Source organism: Scyliorhinus canicula, chromosome 6, assembly GCF_902713615.1.
Source record: "Scyliorhinus canicula chromosome 6, sScyCan1.1, whole genome shotgun sequence".
Classification (NCBI taxonomy): domain Eukaryota; kingdom Metazoa; phylum Chordata; class Chondrichthyes; order Carcharhiniformes; family Scyliorhinidae; genus Scyliorhinus; species Scyliorhinus canicula.
Genome location: NC_052151.1, coordinates 9,737,404 through 9,758,247, shown reverse-complemented (window position 1 = coordinate 9,758,247; position 20,844 = coordinate 9,737,404). Strand labels below are relative to the sequence as shown.

Sequence of the window (20,844 nt, the reverse complement as noted above, 5' to 3'; positions counted from 1 at the left end):
GCTATCTCCTCTGCGCCCGGAACCCGTACCCCGACCCGGACCAAAGCTCCGACCACCGTGCTCCCAGATGTACCCTCACTTCAGATGTCCGTGTCCGCCACACCGCCGCCCGAGCTGAGAAGGTCGACGAGGACGATCAGGCCGCCGAAACAAATAGACTTGTGATTCCACTTCACCCCCACCGAACTTTGCTTTTTTTTTAAACAGGGGTGAATGTGATGAAGGGTTACTGTGTTACTGTACCCTTATCATCATGTAAGGTGATGTCCCCTTTCAGACCTGGCTTGGAACCCTGTGAGGGCTCCACCTCCGGCTCCGCCCACCAGGGAGTCGAAGATAAGGGGCCGCTATGGAGGCAGCACCCAGTAAGCACCCGTCTCGGCATCAGGCTAGTTCTCAGCTTATTAAAGCCTTCTTTACCGTTCTACTCTCTTGCGTCGATATTGAGGGTACTAAAGACTCCTTGGCATAAAGGTTCAGGGCGACCATCACCTTGAATGCCACTGCGAGCCGGTGTTCTCCCCCATACCCCTGCGGTTCCAGAAGCGCCATAATCCAGCAGAGGTGACACACGGTCTACCTGCTCAGTTGCAGTCATCGGCAAAACGTTCGGTCCGGCAGGTCCTCGAATGACAGGTGATGCCGACACAAGGCATGATATGGCACCGCCTTCCCACCTCCTCCTCTGTCTGTTGGGTGGCTGGCTCTCCAACCTGTTCTGCAGTGGCCTCCCCGAAAATCTCCTGTTTGTGCAGCCTAGGTGTGTCTGCAAGATTCGCTATGGCCTGGCAGATGCCAACCATTCCAAGTTGGACTCCGAAATCCATTTTTATGCAGGGGGTGAACATGTGCTCATCCAGGTCGAACGGATCACTCAATGGCCATGTCCAGCACTGTGGCCCTTCCCCCGCATGACCCCTCCCTCATCCTAATCCCACCCACACCCCTGGCGGATACCCTCGACACTATGTCTTCCGCACCCCACCCATAGCCCCACCAGTGCCTGGCACCGGGAGTCATCTAACCCTACCACCCATCCCTGTCAGCAGGGATACCGATGGCAGGTGCTACCCATGTCAATGAAATTTCTGCGGCCCCTGTCCTGTGTCCTCCTGTGGGGTGTCCTCCTTAGGTGACACCTTGCCAGCAGGATGACACCTGGTTGTGGGGTGGGTGTGGGGGTTGTGGTAAACTACTGTTACATCTGTATTAGGTGATGTAAGGTAGGACCTGCACTACAGATTCGCCAGTAGCCCCTGCCTGCTCGTTCTGCACAGTAGGAGGAGCGTGTCCTCTATTCAGCAGCCATTTCGCCAGCTGCTGTGGGAGGCCACACACCTTACTGCAATAAAGCCACAGTTGTATCCAACGTTAGTCTTTGTACAATTGATCGTGCATCAATTTATTGCAGTAAGATTTTCTAAAAGATGGACCTCCGAATCAAACCACATCGCCGGCAGCTGGATACACGATCAAGTGACGCCAAAAAGAACTTTAATCACTGGCTAGCTTGCTTCGAGGCCTATATCAACTCAGCGACCATCCCTCCGATGGAGGCTCAGAAGATACAGATCCTGTACTCAAGGTTGAGCTCCAACGTGTTTCCGCTGATCCAGGACGCTCCAAACTACGCAGACACCATGGTGCTCCTCAAAGAAAACTACGCACAGAAAACAAACACACTCTTCGCCAGGCACGTACTCGCCACTCGCTCTCAACTCCCTGGTGAGTCCATAGAAGACTTCTGGCGGGCCCTAATCCCACTCGTCCGGGACTGTGACTGTCAGGCCGTCAAGGCCACCGAGCATTCCAACCTTATTATGCGCAATGCGTTTGTAACGGGGATTGGGTCGGACCTCATACGCCAAAGACTGCTAGAAGGGGCCACGCTCGACCTAGCTGAGACTAAAAACTTGGCACTCTCCATGACGGTCGCCTCACGTAATGCTCAGGCCTACCCCTCCGGCCGCGCGGCCCACCCCTTCTATCCCTCGTGGACCCCACAGCCGGCCGGCCCAGCTGGGGCTTCACCCAGCCAGTCCACCCACGCACCCCGGGGGTCCCCGATGTTACTTCTGCGACCAGCAGAAGCACCCCCGCCAACGCTGCCGGTCCGCACAGCCATTTGCAAGGCTTGCGGCAAAAAGAGGCACTTCGCAGCGGTGTGCCAAGCCCGTGCAGTCGCCTCTATCGCCCCCTCCCCCCTGACCTACACACAATGGGCGCCGCCATCTTCGTCCCAGACCACACGCGGCCAGTGGGCGCCGCCATCTTCACCTCCCTGGACCACGTGCAGCCAGTGGGCGCCGCCATCTTCACCACACGGGGCCACGCGCGGCCAGTCGGCACCGCCATCTTCCCCTCCTCAGTCCACGTGCGGCCAATGGGCACTGCCATCTTGTCCAGCCCTCGCAACCTGCGGCCCATGGGCGCCGCCATCTTGTCCAGCTCCCGCAACGTGCGGCCCATTGGCGTCGCCATTTTGTCCCCCGCAGGATCTTCAGGCGCCGCCATCTTGTTTCCCCCACGGGGCATGGACGCCGACAGCATTCCACTACCTGGGCCCCCCACACTCTCCATCTTCTGATGCCAGCGACGACCGACCGCAGCTCACCTCAGTGATGATCGACCAGTCTCGTCCGCACAACCTGGCAACCGCTTCGACCAGTGTGAGAATCAACGGTCGCGTGACCTTTTGCCTGCTGGACTCCGGGAGCACGGAAAGCTTCATCCTCCCGGATACGGTAAGGCGCTGCTCCCTCGCGGTCCACCCCACCAATCAAAGAATCTCCCTGGCCTCCGGTTCCCATTCCGTCGCAATCCGGGGGTTCTGCACAGTCACTCTCACGTCTAGGGCGTAGAATTGAGCAGTTTCTGCCTCTATGTCATTCCTAATCTCTGCGCTGCACTACTACTAGGCCTGGACTTCCAGTGAAATCTCCAGAGCCTTACCCTCAAATTCGGCGGGCCCCTACCACCTCTCACTGTGTGCGGCCTCGCGACCCTAAAGGTCGACCCACCCTCCCTCTTTGCCAATCTATCTCCGGTATGCAAACCCATTGCCACCAGGAGCAGACGGTACAACACCCAGGACAAGACCATCATCAGGTCCGAGGTCCATCAGTTGCTTGGGGAAGGCATCTTCGAGGCCAGCAACAGCTCCTCGAGAGCCCAAGTGGTAGTCGTTAAAACTGGGGAGAAACACATAACCGTCGTGGACTACAGCCAGACCATCAATCGGTACACGCAGCTCGACGCGTACCCCCTCCCACGCATATCTGATATGGTCAATCAGATTGCGCAGTACCGGGTCTTCTCAACGATAGACCTCAAATCCACCTACCACCAGCTCCCCATTCGTAAATCGGACCGTCCATACACTGCTTTCGAGGCGGACGGTCAGCTCTATCACTTCCTCAGGGTTCCCTTCGGCGTCACCAACGGGGTCTCGGTCTTCCAAAGGGAGATGGACCGAATGGTCAACCGGTACGGTTTGCGGGCCACCTTACCGTACCTAGACAACGTCACCATCTGCGGCCACGATCAGTAGGACCACGACGCCAACCGTGCCAAATTCCTCCACACCGCCACTCTCCTCAACCTCACCTACAACAAGGAGAAGTGCGTGTTCAGCACAACCCGCTTAGCCACCCTTGGCTATGTGGTCCAGAACGGAGTTCTGGGGCCCAATCCCGACCGCATGCGCCCCATCAGGGAGCTTCCCCTCCCCCACTGCCCCAGGGCCTCAAACGCTGCCTGGGTTTCTTCTCCTACTACGCTCAGTGGATCCCAAACTATGCGGACAAGGCCCGCCCACTCATTCAGTCCATCCACTTTCCCCTTACGGCCGAGGCACAACAGGCCTTCGCCCCTATCAGAGCTGATATAGCCAAGGCCGGGATGCACGCAGTAGATGAAACACTGCCCTTCCAAGTAGAAAGCGACGCATCAGACGTCACACTTGCCGCCACCCTCAATCAGGCAGGCAGACCCGTGGCATTCTTTTCCCGCAAGCTTCATACCTCAGAAATTCGGCACTCGGCTGTCGAAAAAGAGGCCCAAGCTATCATTGAAGCTGTCGGCATTGGAGGCATTACCTAGCAGGCAGGAGATTCACGCTCCTCACTGACCAATGGTCGGTAGCATTCATGTTTAACAACACGCGGGGCAAGATCAAAAACGATAAAATTTTGCGGTGGAGAATCGAGCTCTCCACCTATAATTACGAGATTTTGTATCGCCCCGGCAAACTCAACGAGCCCCCAGATGCCCTATCTCGAGATACATGTGCCAGTTCACAAGTAGACCGACTCTGGGCACTACACAACAGCCTTTGTCACCCGGGGGTAATGCGATTGTACCATCATGTCAAGGCTCGCAATCTGCCCTACTCCGTCGAGGAAGTACGGACAGGTACCAGGGACTGCCAGGTCTGTGCGGAGTGCAAGCCGCACGTCTACCGGCCGGACCGTGCCGCCTGGTGAAGGCCTCCCGCCCCTTTGAACGCCTCAGCATGGATTTCAAAGGGCCCCTCCCCTCCACCGACCGAAACCCGAATATTCTCAGTGTGGTCGATGAGTACTGCAGATTCCCCTTCGCCAAGACAGGCCCCGATATGACGTCTGCCACTGTCATCAAAGCCCTAAGCCTTAATCTTCGCTCTGTTTGGTTTCCCCGCCTACATCCACAGTGACAGGGGATCCTCATTCATGAATGTTGAGCTGCATCAGTTCCTGCTCAGCAGGGGTATCACCTCCAGCAGGACGATCAGCTATAATCCCTGGGGAAACGGGCAGGTAGAGAGGGAGAACGGGACGGTATGGAGGGCCGTCCAACTGGCCCTACGGTCCAGGAACCTCCCAGCCTCTCGCTGGCAGGAGGTCCTCCCTGATGCACTACACTCCATCCGGTCACTACTGTGCACCGCTACGAATAACACACCCCATGAACGTCTTTTTGCCTTCCCCAGGAAGTCCACATCCGGGGTGTCACTCCCCACTTGGCTCGCAGCTCCAGGACTGGTCCTGCTCCGTAGGCACGACAAACTCCACAAGGCAGACCCGTTGGTGGATAGGGTGCATTTGCTCCATGCCAACCCCCAGTATGCCTATGTGGCATACCCCGACGGCTGCCAAGATACTGTCTCCCTCAGGGACCTGGCACCAGCAGGTTCCACCCATACACAGTTCTCCAGCCCGGCGTCACCCTCCACTCCCCCAGCGCTCCCAACATTAACCCCACCAGGACCATCCCTCCTTCCCCTGCCCACGCCAGAGGATGAAGAGGATTTTGGCACACTCCCGGAGTCAAACAACATCAGGCCAGCATCGCCATTGCCAGCATCGACATCGCCGCCACCGCTACGTCGCTCCCAGCGGAATGTCAAGGCACCAGACCGGTTGAATCTCTAACTGGCACCGGACTTTCAAAGGACTTTTATTTTCTCTTTTCCCTGATAAAACACTGTACATAAATTCACTACTGTATCTAGTTCTCCACCACCCCCGCCGAACTCATTTCTAACAGGGGGTGAATGTGGTAAACTACTGTTACACCTGTATTAGGTGGTGTAAGGTAGGACCTGTACTACAAGTTCACTGGTAGCCCCTGCCTGCTGGCTCCGCCCACAAGAGGGGTGTGTCCTCTATTCAGCAGCCATTTCACCAGCTGCTGTGGGAGGCCACACATCTTACTTCAACAAAGCCACAGTTGTACCCAATCTGAGTCTTTATTCAATTGATCTTGTGTCACTCTGTTCCTCTCGAAACCTGCATTCAGTTTCTCTCGAAACCTGCACTCTGCTCCTCTCGAAACTTGCACTCTGTTCCTCTCAAAACATGAACTCTGTTTCTCTTGACACCTGCACTCTGTTCCTCTCGAAACGTAAACTCTCTTCCTCTCGAAACCTACATTCTGTTCCTCTCGAAACGTGAACTCTGTACAATTGATCGTGCATCGGGGGTGTTACCGTATGCCACTGACATTGTCCTGTGTGTGACATAAGGGTCATGCCTACCTGTCCCGGGATAGGATGGATGGGAGCAGGGCACAGTAGGTAGGTGGGATTGGTGACGATCGGTGGTCCTATGGGGTCGGCTAGCTGACAGTGCCACTCTTTGGGCACCTGCCTTAAAAGGTACAGTTTGTCAGGGTGGGTGCTGAAGACCACGGTGCATGTGTCCGCAGTTCGGGGTGCGCTCTGCTCTTCCCCTTATCCCCCTCCACTGGGATGGGTGCAGAGGGTTGCCAGCATCTTGTGGGTCAACCCGAATCCACAGCTTTTCTCCTGGTCACCCACTGCTGCTCCCCCTGGCAGATCAAACGCTAATAATAACATTAATAAATGCTTATTGTCACAAGTAGCCTTCAATGAAGTTACTGTGAAAAGCCCCTGGTCGCCACATTCCAGCACCTGTTCGGTGAGACCGGTACGGGAATTGAACCCACGTTGCTGGCATTGTTCTGCATTACAAGCCAGCTGTTTAGCCCACTGTGCTAAACCAGCCCCTAAACTAGCCACAAACAGTGGCTCCACCACTGTCATCCACCAATGGCCTTTGCAAACTTTTCATACCTCTCATCTCCCTCAGCAGCCACGGTGCCCAGTCCCTATTTTTAAATACCACAAGTGAACCACACTGGCGTCACTTCCAGAGCATCATGGGAACCCGGAGACTACTGGGTCGGACCCGTTACTGATATGTTAACGAATACTACTGTAGGAATGCCAGCGCGGAAAGTGGAATGCATCCATGCCACCATCGGAGCGCCTGAGCATGGCTCCTTTGAGCGCTGACCTCGATTTGCGGCTGACACCCGATGGCAATTTGTGATTCCAGCGTCGCTGGATGGAAAATCCCGCCCAAGTCTCTGTAATAATGTAGGGCAGGCATTTTTCTTGTTTTATTTTCCAATTTTATTACTGTCCACTGTGAATATATCTGGTGGTTCAATGAATATATCTGGTGTAGTACTGACGGAACGTTGCAATGTTCAAGATGAAATTTTAAACTGAAGCCCCTTCTTTCTACCAGGTGGGCATCACCGGCGAGTGAAGTGGCAAATAGGGAAATGCAACTTCTCCGGAGAGAATCAGATTTCCGGATTCTCTCTGGATTTTCGCGTTGGCAATTTCAGACTGCTAGCTGAAATCACCCCCTGCTATGTGCTGCTGAAATTTAAGTTGCAAAATAGTGTCAACAATTTGCAATATATTCTTCCACAATCAAGAACTGTTTCTCAAAAGATATGTCTGGTCCCTCAGCACTGATACCAATTTTCTGACCTTTTTCCTTTGCTAATCCCATCTGGTGGCCAGCACTTCCAACATTTTGTTCTTTAATTTCAGAATTCTACATTCCTTTCCATAACTACAAAGTAGAAAATCTGGTGTAGGAGATATTATTGACCTGCTGTAGATTTTCAGGAGAAAAAGTGACAGAGACACTATCCAACATAAATTCTGATGTACTCTCCCACCAGAGTATGGCAATTTGTGCAGCTGTTAAAAAGTCTAAAGTTCTGAAGTAGAATTAATATTTTAGTAAATTTTACCTCCACTTTTCGAATAACGATTTCAGAATTCTGATCCCACACACGAGTGCTGCCATCCTCAGTGATATATTCCTTGCAAGCTGTAACCATTTGGTTTGTGACCTAAAGTTAGTAACATACAATCACAGCAGAGTTATCCAAATACATTCAAAGATTAAATTCATGAACAAATTAAGGTACCTACCTTAATGAATAGGGAGGTCATCTGCTGTGAGGTATTGTAGTATCTTGACACATTGTGGATCATTTGAATTGCATTTATTAAATTTGGAACACCTTTAGTCATAGTCACCTGGAAATTAAATTATTTCATAACTGTGATTGTGGTACTGGAAGACAAAAATACTTATAATAATTAGATGCAGTTTTTGTCTGTCCATACTACTTTGATTGGTCAGTTTAAGGGGTCAGTTGATGGATTGATAAGCAGGCGATGCCTGTCATATGCAAAGGCATGTGGGTTGCACAGAGGACTGGAGCTTGTGATATGTGTGTAGCTACCAAGAGGTGGTGTGCTGCTGTCCCAATTGTTATGTGAGTGTCCCTTTAAGACAGGATTGGTCTTACAACATGGCTTGCAGCACGGCTTCAGTGATGTTATTTATGGGTGGAACTGAGCTGTGGCTGTCAGGTGAGAGGGGCTTTAGGGTTTGGGTTTCAGTTTTGGTTTGTTGCTTTGGACTGCAGAAGAAAGAAGCAGAGTTTCCCTGTTTTCTCTGTTTTTATTTTAAAGCTGTTCCAGTGAAATGAAAGCACATTGGGTGTGGCAAACTGCCTTGGTAACTTTAAAGATAGAATTGCATTCCGGAAGCAGTTTTGAATCTGCTGGTTAGAACTGGACCAGAATCTCAGGCAAAGGACCAGTCCCATTCACGGCTGCGGACTGTGTCCACCGCCGCCAAATCTGGCGGGAGCCGTGCTGTTGGCCGGGGGGAGCTTCAGCGAAGGGCACTGGTGGGGGGAAAATCTGGCAGGTCGGGTCCACGCATGGCCGGCGCCATGTTTTACGGCGCGATTGCTGCAGGTCGTCGCCATGCATATGTGCAACCACCAACCCGGCTTTCTCCGGCCGGTTATATCATGGGCTGGGAGTTTTACGCGGCGTGGCTGCGAGTCCCTCACCGGTCGCAGGATCGGTGGGGGGGGGAGGGGGGGGGGGGCGCCGCTGATCTTTTTCACGCGAAAACCCCACAGATCCTCCGCACTTAGCCTTAAAAATGCCGAATCCAGTCCCAGTTTTTTTGGAACTATTTAACTGTTAATTGAAAAGCTGTTTCTCCTTGGATGATAATGGGGTGAATTTTATGTTAATAATAAAGTTTGTTTTGATATAAAAGATTCTTAGGTTGTCAGTGGATTCATTCCTGGAGTGAGCTATCTTTTCCTCACCGTTTACAAATTGCAAAATTATTGGGCTCTCGTTCGGTTTCCTAATCTAAATTGGGGTCTGGTCCAGGTACCATAACACATTGGAAAGAGGGAAAGGCTTGTAAGGAATAGCATGTGTAGAATGTAGATGGCATGGGAGAGGTAGTATGAGAGGATGGAATTAGCTAAGTGTGGCAAAATGGTAAAGATAATTGTGATGAATTATTTTTAATGTTAAGTTTAATGTCTGTAAAACAGGCTTGCGGCTGTGTGTGTTAGCATCTTAATTTAACTGAAGACAGATTAACTACAAGTTGTCGGGTCTTAAAGGAGGAGAACGTGCAGACTCCGCACAGACAGTGACCCAGCCGGGAATAAAACCTGGGACCCTGGAGCTGTAAAACAACTGTGCTAACCAGTATGCTATCGTGCTGCCTCCACAGTATGACATGCACTTGAAGTTAATATGGCAAAATTGAATTCTCTATATTTTTCTTTTTGAACCAAGGGTGGATATTTGCATTAGGAAATAAGGGAGGATTTGGATTTTAATCTGCTAAATTTATAAGGGGAGTAAACTTGGGAAAGGTCATAAATTGACACGGCAAGATTGTTAAATTTCACTTGACCCAAAGACGAGGGCAATAGAAGATGAAAGATTTTATATATGACAAGCCAAGATTCAAACAAGGATGAGGATAATGGAACCGATTCCGGCCTTGGATGACTGTGTGGAGTTTGCACGTTCTCCCTGCATCTGTATAGGTTTCCTTCGGGTGCTCCGGTTTTCTCCCACAGTCCAACGATGTGCAGGTTAGGTAGGGTTACAAGGATGGGAGGGGGGGAGTGGGCCTAGGTAGGATTCTCTTTCAGAGGGTCAGTACAGACTTGATGGGCTAAAAGGCCTCCTTCTGCATTATAGGCATTCTAGGATGGAAAAAGGCTACCTCAGGAGAGATGTGAAAGCTGTGTGGAGAGTGGCCATGTAAGACACACTTGAATGATGTTCTGAGCTGGCAAAATATTACATTTTCGGAAAGCAGGGTTTTGATTTAAAGTTTCTTGAATTTCCACTGTAGAGTGGGAGTGAGAAACCATATGGGGCTGGATTTTCCGTTGCTGCAGCGAAGTGGCGTTTCGAATGGAGAATCTGTGAGAGGTCCACGTGAAAATAAATCGGTGCTGACCCCTCACCGATTCCGGCACCGGCGAAGGGCGAGCACCGGCGCTGACTGAAATACCCGCCTCCCGAACTGAAATCGGAAAATGAACGGGTCCCGGGCCGCACATGCGCACGGATGATGACCTTTAGCAGTAGTGCCGTACAAGATGGCACGGCCATGCGCAGATCCAACCGGCCATTCGCGACCCCACAGCTCACCCATGGCCATGCCCTACCATCCAACCCTTGCAGAAGACCCCCGGCCATCGACATGTATCCCGGCCGGGTGTGGCGGCGCTGGACAGTCTGCAGCCAGCAAGCTGGATTCACGATTTGTGGGAACACATGTGGTCCGTGCCGAATGGAACTCGGCCCATTGGGAGTGGAGCATCGGAGGTAGGCTAGCCGATGAGGTGCCAATGGCATTGCGACTGAGCGTGGCGCGCATCAAGGTGATGCCATTTCGGAGGGGGGGGGGGGGAAACATGGCTGAATGGCATCAAACCGGCTCCGGCCCTGATTTCCCCCGCCCAATCGCCGAACACGATTTTGGCTTGGGCTACTGAGAATCTCACCCATGATATATAGCCCCAGCAGCAACAATGGGTTTGCCTTGTTGCAGTATTACTGGCGTTTATAGATTAAATAACCGTAAGGGATTATTGCCTAAAGGGGTATTTATTGGTGAGTCCAACCAAGTTGGAAATTTTTGGGCGAGAATGTTCTGTAAGACTAAATTTAACTTTTAACTGTGTAAATGTAATCTTGTTTGGTTATTCTTTTTCTTGATAGATTCACAGAATCATAGAATTTACAGTGCAGGAGACCATTCAGCCCATCGAGCCTGCGCCGGCCCTTGGAAAGAGCACCCTACTTAAGCCCCTGCCTCAACCCTATCCCCATAACCCAGTAACCTCACCTAACTTTTTTGGGCACTAAGGGAAATTTATCATGGCCAATCCACCTAACCTGCACATCTTTGGACGGTGGGAGGAAACCGGAGCACCCGGAGGAAACCCACGCAGACACGGGGAGAACGTGCAGACTCCTTACATACAGTGACCCAAGCCAGGAATAGAACCTGGGACCCTGGAGCTGTGAAGCAACTGTACTAACCACTGTGCTACTGTGCTGCCCCTTTTTTTGTCTCTTTCCATAACTACTTTAAAATTAATAGAACTATGATTACTGGTCCCAAAGTGGTCCACTGTCAGCTTTTTGAAAATATTTTCATTCAAATCTAATGCATGCTAATTTTTAGAACAACTAATTACTTTCAATAATAAGTTGTATCAACTGATTGCCATGCAAACCAAATTCCAAAGGGAAATCTGGCAAACATTTCATACTGCGAGGCCTGGATCGAGTGGACATGGAGAGGATGTTTCTACTTGCAGGAAAAAGTAGAACCAGAGGACACCATCTCAGACTAAAGGGCCAATCCTTTAAAACAGAGATGAGGAGGAATTTCTTCAGCCAGAGAGTGGTGAATCTGTATAACTCTTTGACGCAGAAGGTTGTGGAGGCCAAAACACTGTGTCTTTAAGACAGATAGATAGGTTCTTGATTAATAAGGGGATCAGGGGTTGTGGGGAGAAAGCAGGAGAATGGGGATGAGAAAAATCTCAGCCATGATTGAATGGCGGAGCAGACTCGATGGGCCAAGTGGCCTAATTCAACTCCTATGTCTTATGGTCTAATATCAATAAGGGGATCAGGGGTAATGGGGATGAGAAAAATATCAGCCATGATTGAATGGCGGAGCAGACTCGATTGGCCGAGTGGCCTAATTCTGCCCTTATGTCTTATGGTCTGATGGTTCCTGCTGGGTGGATTGGCGCGATCCAGATCACAATCCATCCATTCTTAGAAATTCATTTGGCGCCAGTGGTGAGGCAAGGTCAGAACGGCCGCCCTGATTTAATAGTAATACAAAAGAACCCCCACTCCCGGCATCACTGGTAAGGCCCAGTCATGATTTTTCCCAACGACAACAGTAGTAAACTAATTTACTAACAACACCAGGTTAAAGTCCAACATGTTAGTTTCAAACACTGGCTTTCGGAGCACTACTCCTTCCTCAGGTGAGGAAGGAGCTGAGGAAGGAGCAGGGCTCTGAAAGCTAGTGTTTGAAACAAACATATTGGACTTTAACCTGGTGTTGTCAGACTTCTTACTGTGCTCACCCCAGTCCAATGCCGGCATCTCCAATTCATAATTTCCTAACAGCAGTAAAACTAATTGAACCAAAACATAATGGGATGCGGCCTGCCCAGCAACATGGAGGCATTTGCCTACAAATAGCAGTAGCAGTTTTAAAAAGGCTGGGTGAGATGCGTCTCTCCCAGTAACAAGATTAGAAGGACATTCAGGTAAGAATCAGATGTGAATAGATTATGAAAGACAATTGGGAAGGTCAATTAACTAAACATATGATAATGTCTTGAGTTAAGGAATTTGGTGGGGGGTGATAGCCAAATACACAGATGGCAAAATCAAAATGGAACCAAGGTATAATTGCTAGCAGCCTCAGAAGCAAGAAAGTTTAACATCTAGCAGCCTCAGAAGCAAGATAGGTTAACTTCTAGCAGCCTCAGAAGCAAGAGAGGTTAACATCTAGCAGCAGCACAAGCAAGAGATGATGTGGAGATGCTGGTGTTGGACTGGGGTGAGCACAGTAAAAAGTCTTACAACACCAGGTTAAAGTCCAACAGGTTTGTTTCGAATCACTAGCTTTCAGAGCACAGCTCCTTCCTCGGGTGAATGAAGAGGTGGGTTCCAGAAACATATATTTCAACAAAGTCAAAGATGCAAGACGATACTTTCAATGAGAGTCTTTGCAGGTAATTAAGTCTTTACAGGTCCAGATGGAGCAACTGGAGGGATAATCACAAGTTAAAGAGGTGTGAATTGTCTCAAGACAGGACAGTTGGAGGATTTCGCAAGCCCAGGCCAGATGGTGGGGGGTGAATGTAATGCGACATGAATCCAAGGTCCTGGTTGAGGCCATACTCATGTGTGCGCAACTTGGCTATAAGTTTCAGCTCGGCGATCCTGCGTTGTCGCGTGGCCTGAAGGCCGCCTTGGAGAACGTTTACCCGAAGATTAGAAACTAAATGCCTTTGACTGCTGAAGTGTTCCCGTCTGGAAGGGAACGTTCCTGCCTGGCGATTGTCGCACAAAGTCCGTTCATCTGTTGTCGCAGCGTCTGCATGGTCGCGCCAATGTACCACGCTTCGGGACATCCTTTCCTGCGGAGTATGAGGTAGACAATGTTGGCCGAGTCACACGAGTATGTACCACGTACCTGGTGGGTGATGTTCTCACATGTAATGGTGGTACCCATGTCGATGATCTGGCACGTCTTGCAGAGATTGCCATGGCAGGGTAGTGTGGTGTTGTTCTGAAGGCTGGGTAGTTCGCTGCAAACAATGGTTTGTTTGAGGTTGCGCGGTCGTTTGAAGGCAAGTAGTGAGGGTGTGGGGGGACCTTGGCAAGATGTTCGTCTTCATCGATGACGTGTTGAAGGCTGCAAAGAAGATGTCGTAGTTTCTTCGCTCCAGGGAAGAACTGGACGACGAAGGGTACTCTGTTGTTTGTGTCCCGTGTTTGTCGTCTGAGGAGGTCGGTGTGGTATTTTTGCTGTGGCATGTTGGAACTGTCGATCGATGAGTTGAGCGCCATATTCCGTTCGTACGAGGGCATCTTTCAGCATCCGTAGATGTCTGCTACGCTCCTCCTCGTCTGAGCAGATCTTGTGTATACGGAGGGCTTGTCCATAGGGGATGGTTTCTTTAATGTGCTTAGATTGGAAGCTGGAGAAGTGGAGCATCGTGAGGTTATCCATGGGCTTGCGGTAAAGCAAAGTGCTGAGATGACCGTCCTTGATGGGGATGAGTGTGTCCAAGAATGCAACAGATTCTGTAGAGTAGTCCATGGTGAGTCTGATAGTGGGATGGAACTTATTGATGTCATCGTGTAGTCGCTTCAGTGATTCTTCACCGTGGATCCAAAGGAAATGTCAAACTCTTAGGAAAACAGAAAGTCAGAGAGATCTGGCTTTGAAATAGATCTTTGAAAGTGGCAACACAAATGGATAAGGTGGTAAAGAATGCATGTGAAATAGACATAGAATTTACAGTGCAGAAGGAGGCCATTCGGCCCATCGAGTCTGCACCGGCTCTTGGAAAGAGCATCCTACCCAAGGTCAACACCTCCACCCGATCCCCATAACCCAGTAACCCCACCCAACACTAAGGGCAATTTTGGACACTAAGGGCAATTTATCATTGCCCTTAGTGTCCAAACGCGCAATAAAGAGGGCTAAAAGGGGTCATGAAATATCTTTGATTAACAGGGTTAAGGAAAATCCCAAAGTATTTTATACGTATGTAAGGAGCAAGAGGGTAACTGGAAAAAGGATTGGCCCACTTAAAGACAAAAGAGGGATTTTATGCGTGGACTCAAAGGAAATGGGTGAGATTCTTAATGAGTATTTTGCATCGATATTCACAAAGGAGAGGGACAAGATGGATGTTGAGACTAGGGATGGATGTTTAAATACTCTCGGTCAAGTTGTCATACGGAAGGGGGAAGTTTTGGGTATTCTGAAAGACATTAAGGTGGACAAGTCCCCAGGACCGGATGGGATCTATCCCAGGTTACTGAGGGAAGCGAGGGTCGAAATAGCTGGGGCCTTAACAGATATCTTTGCAGCATCCTTGAGCACAGGTGAGGTCCCGGAGGACTGGAGAATTGCTAATGTTGTCCCTTTGTTTAAGAAGGGTAGCAGGGATAATCCAGGGAATTATAGACCTGTGAGCTTGACGTCAGTGGTAGGCAAACTGTTGGAGAAGATACTGAGGGATAGGATCTATTTACATCTGGAAGAAAATAGACTTATCAGTGATAGGCAGCATGGTTTTGTGCAGGGAAGGTCATGTCTTACAAACCTAATAGAATTCTTTGAGGAAGTGACAAAGTTAATTGATGAGGGAAGGGCTGTAGATGTCGTATACATGGACTTTAGTAAGGCGTTTGATAAGGTTTCCCATGGCAGGTTGATGGAAAAAGTGAAGTCGTATGGGGTTCAGGGTGTACTAGCTAGATGGATAAAGAACTGGCTGGGCAACAGGAGACAGAGAGTAGTGGTGGAAGGGAGTGTCTCAAAATGGAGAAGGGTGATTAGTGGTGTTCCACAGGGATCCGTGCTCGGACCACTGATGTTTGTGATCTACATAAATGACCTGGAGGAAGGTATAGGTGGTCTGATTAGCAAGTTTGCAGATGATACTAAGATAGCGAGAAGGACTGTCAGAGAATACAACAAAATATAGATAGATTGGAGAGTTGGGCAGAGAAATGGCAGATGGAGTTCAATCCAGGCAAATGCGAGGTGATGCATTTTGGAAGATCAAATTCAAGAGCGGACTATATGGTCAATGGAAGGGTCTTGGGGAAAATTTATGTGCAGAGAGATCTGGGAGTTCAGGTCCATTGTACTCTGAAGGTGGCAACGCAGGTTGATAGTGGTCAAGAGGCATACAGCATGCTTGCCTTCATCGGACGGGGTATTGAGTACAAGAGTTGCCAGGTCATGTTACAGTTGTATAGGACTTTGGTTCGGCCACATTTGGAATACTGCATGCAGTTCTGGTCGCCACATTACCAGAAGGATATGGATGCCTTGGAGAGGGTGCAGAGGAGGTTCACCAGGATGTTGCCTGGTATGGAGGGTGCTAGCTATGAAGAAAGGTTGAGTAGATTAGGATTGTTTTCGTTGGAAAGACGGAGGTTGAGGGGGGGACCTGATTGAGGTCTACAAAATTATGAGAGGTATGGACAGGGTGGATAGCAACAAGCTTTTCCCAAGAGTGGGGGTGTCAGTTACAAGGGGTCACGATTTCAAGGTGAGAGGGGGAAAGTTTAAGGGAGATGTGCGTGGAAAGTTTTTTACGCAGAGGGTGGTGGGTGCCTGGAACGCTTTACCAGCGGAGGTGGTAGAGGCGGACACGATAGCATCATTTAAGACGCATCTAGACAGGTATATGAATGGGCGGGAACAGAGGGAAGTAGACCTTGGAAAATAGGAGACAGGTTTAGATAAAGGATCTGGATCGGCGCAGGCTGGGAGGGCCGAAGGGCCTGTTCCTGTGCTGTAATTTTCTTTGTTATCATGGCCAATCCACCTAACCTGCACATCTTTGGACTGTGGGAGGAAACCGGAGTACCCGGAGGAAACCCGCGCACACACGGGAAGGATGTGCAGACTCCACACAGAGAGTGACCCAAGCCGGAATCGAACCTGGGACCCTGGAGCTGTGAAGCGATTGTGCTATCCACAATGCTACTGTGCTGCCCCTAATGCTTGCCTGCATTGGACGGGGCACAATTGCGCACAATTCTGATCACTACACTACCAGACAGATGTGGAGGCTTTGGAGAGGGCGCAGAGGAGCTTAACCAGACTGTTGCCAGGTCTGGAGGGTGTCAGCTATGCGGAGAGGCTGAATAGACTCGGACTGTTTTCATTAGAATGACGGAGGTTGAGGGGTTGACCTGATAAAAGGCTATAAGATTTAGGGGCATGGATGGAGTGGAAGGTATTTGGCTCCAGAGGCTGTGGAGGCCAAATCACTGAATGTCTTTAAGACAGAGATAGATAGTTCTCTATTATTAAGGGGATCAATGGTTAAACAAAGGACAAAAAAAAGTACAGCACAGGAACAGGCCCTTCGACCGTCCAAGCCTGCGGCTACCATGCTGCCCGTCTAAACTAAAATCTTCTACACTTCCGGGGTCAGTATCCCTCTATTCCCATCCTATTCATGTATTTGTCAAGATACCCCTTAAACGTCACTATCGTCCCTTCTTCCACCACCTCCACCGGCAGCGAGTTCCAGGCACCCACTACCCTCTGTGTAAAAAATACTTGCCTCGTACATCTCCTCTAAACTTTGCCCCTCGCACCTTAAACCTAAGGCTCTTAGTAATTGACCCCTCTACCCTAGGAAAAAGTCTCTGACTATCCTCTCTGTCTCTACCCCTCATAATTTTGTGGACCTCTATCATTTCGCCCCTCAGCCTCCATTGTTCCAGTGAGAACAAACCAAGTTTATTCAACCTCACCTCATAGCTATGTGGAAAAGGCAGGTGATTAGGGATGAGAAAAATATCAGCCATGATTGAATGGCAGAGCAGACTCGATGGGCCGAGTGGCCTAATTCTGCTCCTGTGTCTTATGGTCTTATAGATGGGCAGGCACTCTTTCCCAGGATTTGGAGATGCTGGCGTTGGACTGGGGTGCACACAGTGAGAAGTCTTACAACACCAGGTTAAGTTCAACAGGTTTGTTTCGAATCACCTGATGAAGGAGCTGCACTCCAAAAGTCCCAAAAGATGTGCTTATTTGGTGAATTGGGCATTCTGAATTCTCCCTCAGTGTACCCGAACAGGCGCCGGAGTGTGGCGACTAGTAACTTCATTGTAGTTTTAATGTAAGCCTACTTGTGACATTGGCAAAGATTTTTATACATAAATGACCTATGGTTTCTTATCATAGAATCATAGAATTTACAGTGCAGAAGGAGGCCATTTGGTCCATTGAGTCTGCCGGCTCCTGGAAAAAGCACCCCACTTAAGCCCATGCCTCCACCCCATCCCCGTAACCCAACCTAACCATTCTGAATTCCATCTGAATTCTTAGCTGGGAAGAGTCCTGCTTCATAGTTATCCTCTCTTGGAAACTCCTGAGATTATTTTGTATAGTAAGCATCTCCTGCAACATAATTAATTCATGTTAACTGCCAAACCACCTTTACCAAGGGAGTTTGACATACCCAGCCTAATACACTGGAGTAAGATTGGAACAGGCTTCTCAAACCACTTTAAATGTCACAAGTTTTAATCTACATCCTTTATGTTAAAATTATTTAAATAAAGTGTATTAAAGCACTCAATTAACAAGTGGAGAAATGCTCACTACTAGATTTGAAACAGCAGTTACAACATTTAGGAAACACTACAAAGATGACCAAGGATATTCAAAATCATACTCAATTCATACGGGATGCGGCTGGAATGTTGTCCAAATCATTACATTTCATCAACAATATCTTAATGCAGTTAAAATCAGTCTTTGAAAATTAGTTGCACCAAAAAGAAGGCCCACCCTCCACCAGCTGAATTCTACCCTGTATTTGTACTTTAAAAGTACCTATAATGAAAAATTTTTAAAGAGCTTACCGGATCAGAATTATAAAGTGGCTCACAGACTTTCTCTAACCCCTGCAGAAACTTCACATTGTCCTTTGCTTCATTCGCTGCATCAGTGATTTGAGAATCCAGCTCCAGCCATATCTCAAAAATAAGGTATAAACAAATTAGTACTCAATCAGTCTGTGCGGAGTCTGCATGTTCTCCCCGTGTCTGCTGTTAAGTAATGGGTTAAGAGATATTGCAATTAGTTGTCTCATTTATGTTAAGTGTTCAATGATTGTCTCATTTATGTTAAGTGTTCAATGATTTACACTGGTATGTAAAGGGGCTTCAGGTGGACTCTGGAGCTTGTGATGATCTGTAGAGTTCTGTGCAGAGTGAGTTTGAACCATTAAAGGTGTGTTGGTGGAAAAGGAGCTGAACTCTTGCCTCTTCATACCACAGCATCTAGTACATTTTACAATGGTAGCAGAGGATGGCATTGGCTCTTTCTTTACCATATGGCAGTAAAATCCGAAACAAAGTGCTTTCAGAGCTGGGGTTGGAAGAGTTAGAATCAGAAGAAGGTCTGGCGACTTTATTACTTTATATGGACAAGATTTATAACAAAGATGACTTGTTAAGTGCGTATGAAGCATGGTCGGATTTTGATAAGTTCCGGAAAATGGAGGATTTATCTATGGTTTAGCTCACTCAGCTAAATCGCTGGCTTTTAAAGCAGACCAAGCAGGCCAGCAGCACGGTTCGATTCCCGTACCAGCCTCCCCGGACAGGTGCCGGAATGTGGCGACTAGGGGCTTTTCACAGTAACTTCATTGAAGCCTACTCGTGACAATAAGCGATTTTCATTTTCATTTCATTTCATTTCATATAATGGAATTTGGTAGGCTATATAAAAGGCTGAAGAAACACAGGCTGGAATTTCCAGTCTGTCTTGGCCTTTAAATTACTTGACTGTGCTAGAGTGAGCAACATGGATAGGCTCCTGGTTTTGACAGGAGTTCAGTTTACGGATAACGATACCTTATTCGAACAGGTGACAACAGCTTTACAAAAAACTTCGGGGAAACATTCGATTCCAATGGCTCTGATGACCCAAATAGGTCAGCCTGCTATAAGGCAGAATATGGAAAATACACTACAAACAGGATGGCGAAATCGTATGGCTACGAACAGGCCTCAAGACTATAAAAGAAGACCGAGACAAGGAAATTATGAAGACAGAAACCCAGTTAGAACCTACAATAGGAGGATGAACCCCAGAAATGCACGGGGCATGATAAATCGATGTTTTCGATGTGACTCTCAATACCATTATGCTTTCAACTGTCCAACTCTTTATGATAGGGTATTTGAAGCGACACATGACACGGAAGAGTCAGAAGAGGAAAAAGATAGTGACCAGAAAGAAGGCATTGTCCTATTAACAAGCTGTTTTACGCCGGTAATGAGGGTGTTGGTTGCAGAATATTTTAACTGTGCTGTATTGGACAGTGGCAGCACATCTACTGTGTGTGGGATTGACTGGTTAAAATGTTATCTGGACTCATTGGATGCTGAAAATCGTAACAAGGTTAAGGAATTTAAAAGTTCCACAAGTTTCAGGTTTGGGGATGATAATAGTCTGAAGTCGCTGAAAAGAGTGATGATCCCTTGCAATATTGCTGGAGTGAATAATTTTATTAGCACGGATGTTGTATCAAGTAAGATACCTTTGCTTCTGAGCAGACCGTCGATGAAGAAAGCTCACATGAAGCTGGATATGGAACAGGATAAGGCAACAATTTTTGGAAAGATGATGGACTTACAATTTACACAGTATTCCATTATTGACAAATAACGTTTCAAGTAGAGTGGTTAAGGATGTATTAATGACAGTTGATAATGCGACTTTTGCTGGTAAAAAGCTTATTGTAGTAAAACTGCATAGGCAATTTGCACATCGGTCTCCTTGGAGGCTGAAAAATTTATTAAAGGATGCAGCGGTAAGGGACGATGACTATTCTAAGCTGATAGAACAGGTTAGTGATCGCTGTGAAGTTTGCAGGAAGTACAGAAGGACACCAGCACGACCGATAGTAACCCTACCTTTGGCCAGTGATTTTTAATGACATTGTGGCCATGGACCTTAAGATCTAGGATAAAGCAAATAAAATATTTATTTTGCATTTTGTAGATTTAGCTACCAGATTTAGTCAATCAACGATTGTATGAAGTAAAGAAAAGAGAGTAATTTTGGACAAAATTGTGGAAAAATGGATCAGGACAGGAATGGGAACACCAGCAAAATTCTTTACGGACAATGGGGGAGAATTTGCTAATGATGAGTTGAGGGATATGTGTGAAAACATGAATATCAGAGTTATGAACACGGCTGCCGAAAGCCCGTTTAGTAATGGTGTCTGCGAAAGAAATCATGCTGTTATCGATGACATGCTTCGGAAAATTTTGGGAGATCGACCAAACTGCACACTAAATTCAGCTTTAGCATGGGCGGTACATGCAAAGAATTCATTGCAGATGGTTGGGGGCTATAGTCCTTA

At 48.4% G+C, this 20,844-nt stretch overlaps 1 protein-coding gene across 5 annotated transcripts in view; it reads right to left on the bottom strand.

Annotated features, from left to right (window-relative positions):
* LOC119966976 (dynein heavy chain 8, axonemal-like) overlaps window positions 1-20,844 on the bottom strand; it is a 1,648,910-nt gene that overhangs the window by 1,346,262 nt on the left and 281,804 nt on the right. For all 5 annotated transcript variants that reach the window (XM_038798944.1, XM_038798946.1, XM_038798947.1 and 2 more), the window contains 3 exons: window positions 18,329-18,442; window positions 7,739-7,846; window positions 7,555-7,656 (listed from right to left, as the gene is read on the bottom strand). In XM_038798944.1, the coding sequence (XP_038654872.1) occupies window positions 7,555-7,656; window positions 7,739-7,846; window positions 18,329-18,442 (324 nt within the window). The remainder of the gene's footprint in view (window positions 1-7,554; window positions 7,657-7,738; window positions 7,847-18,328; window positions 18,443-20,844) is intronic.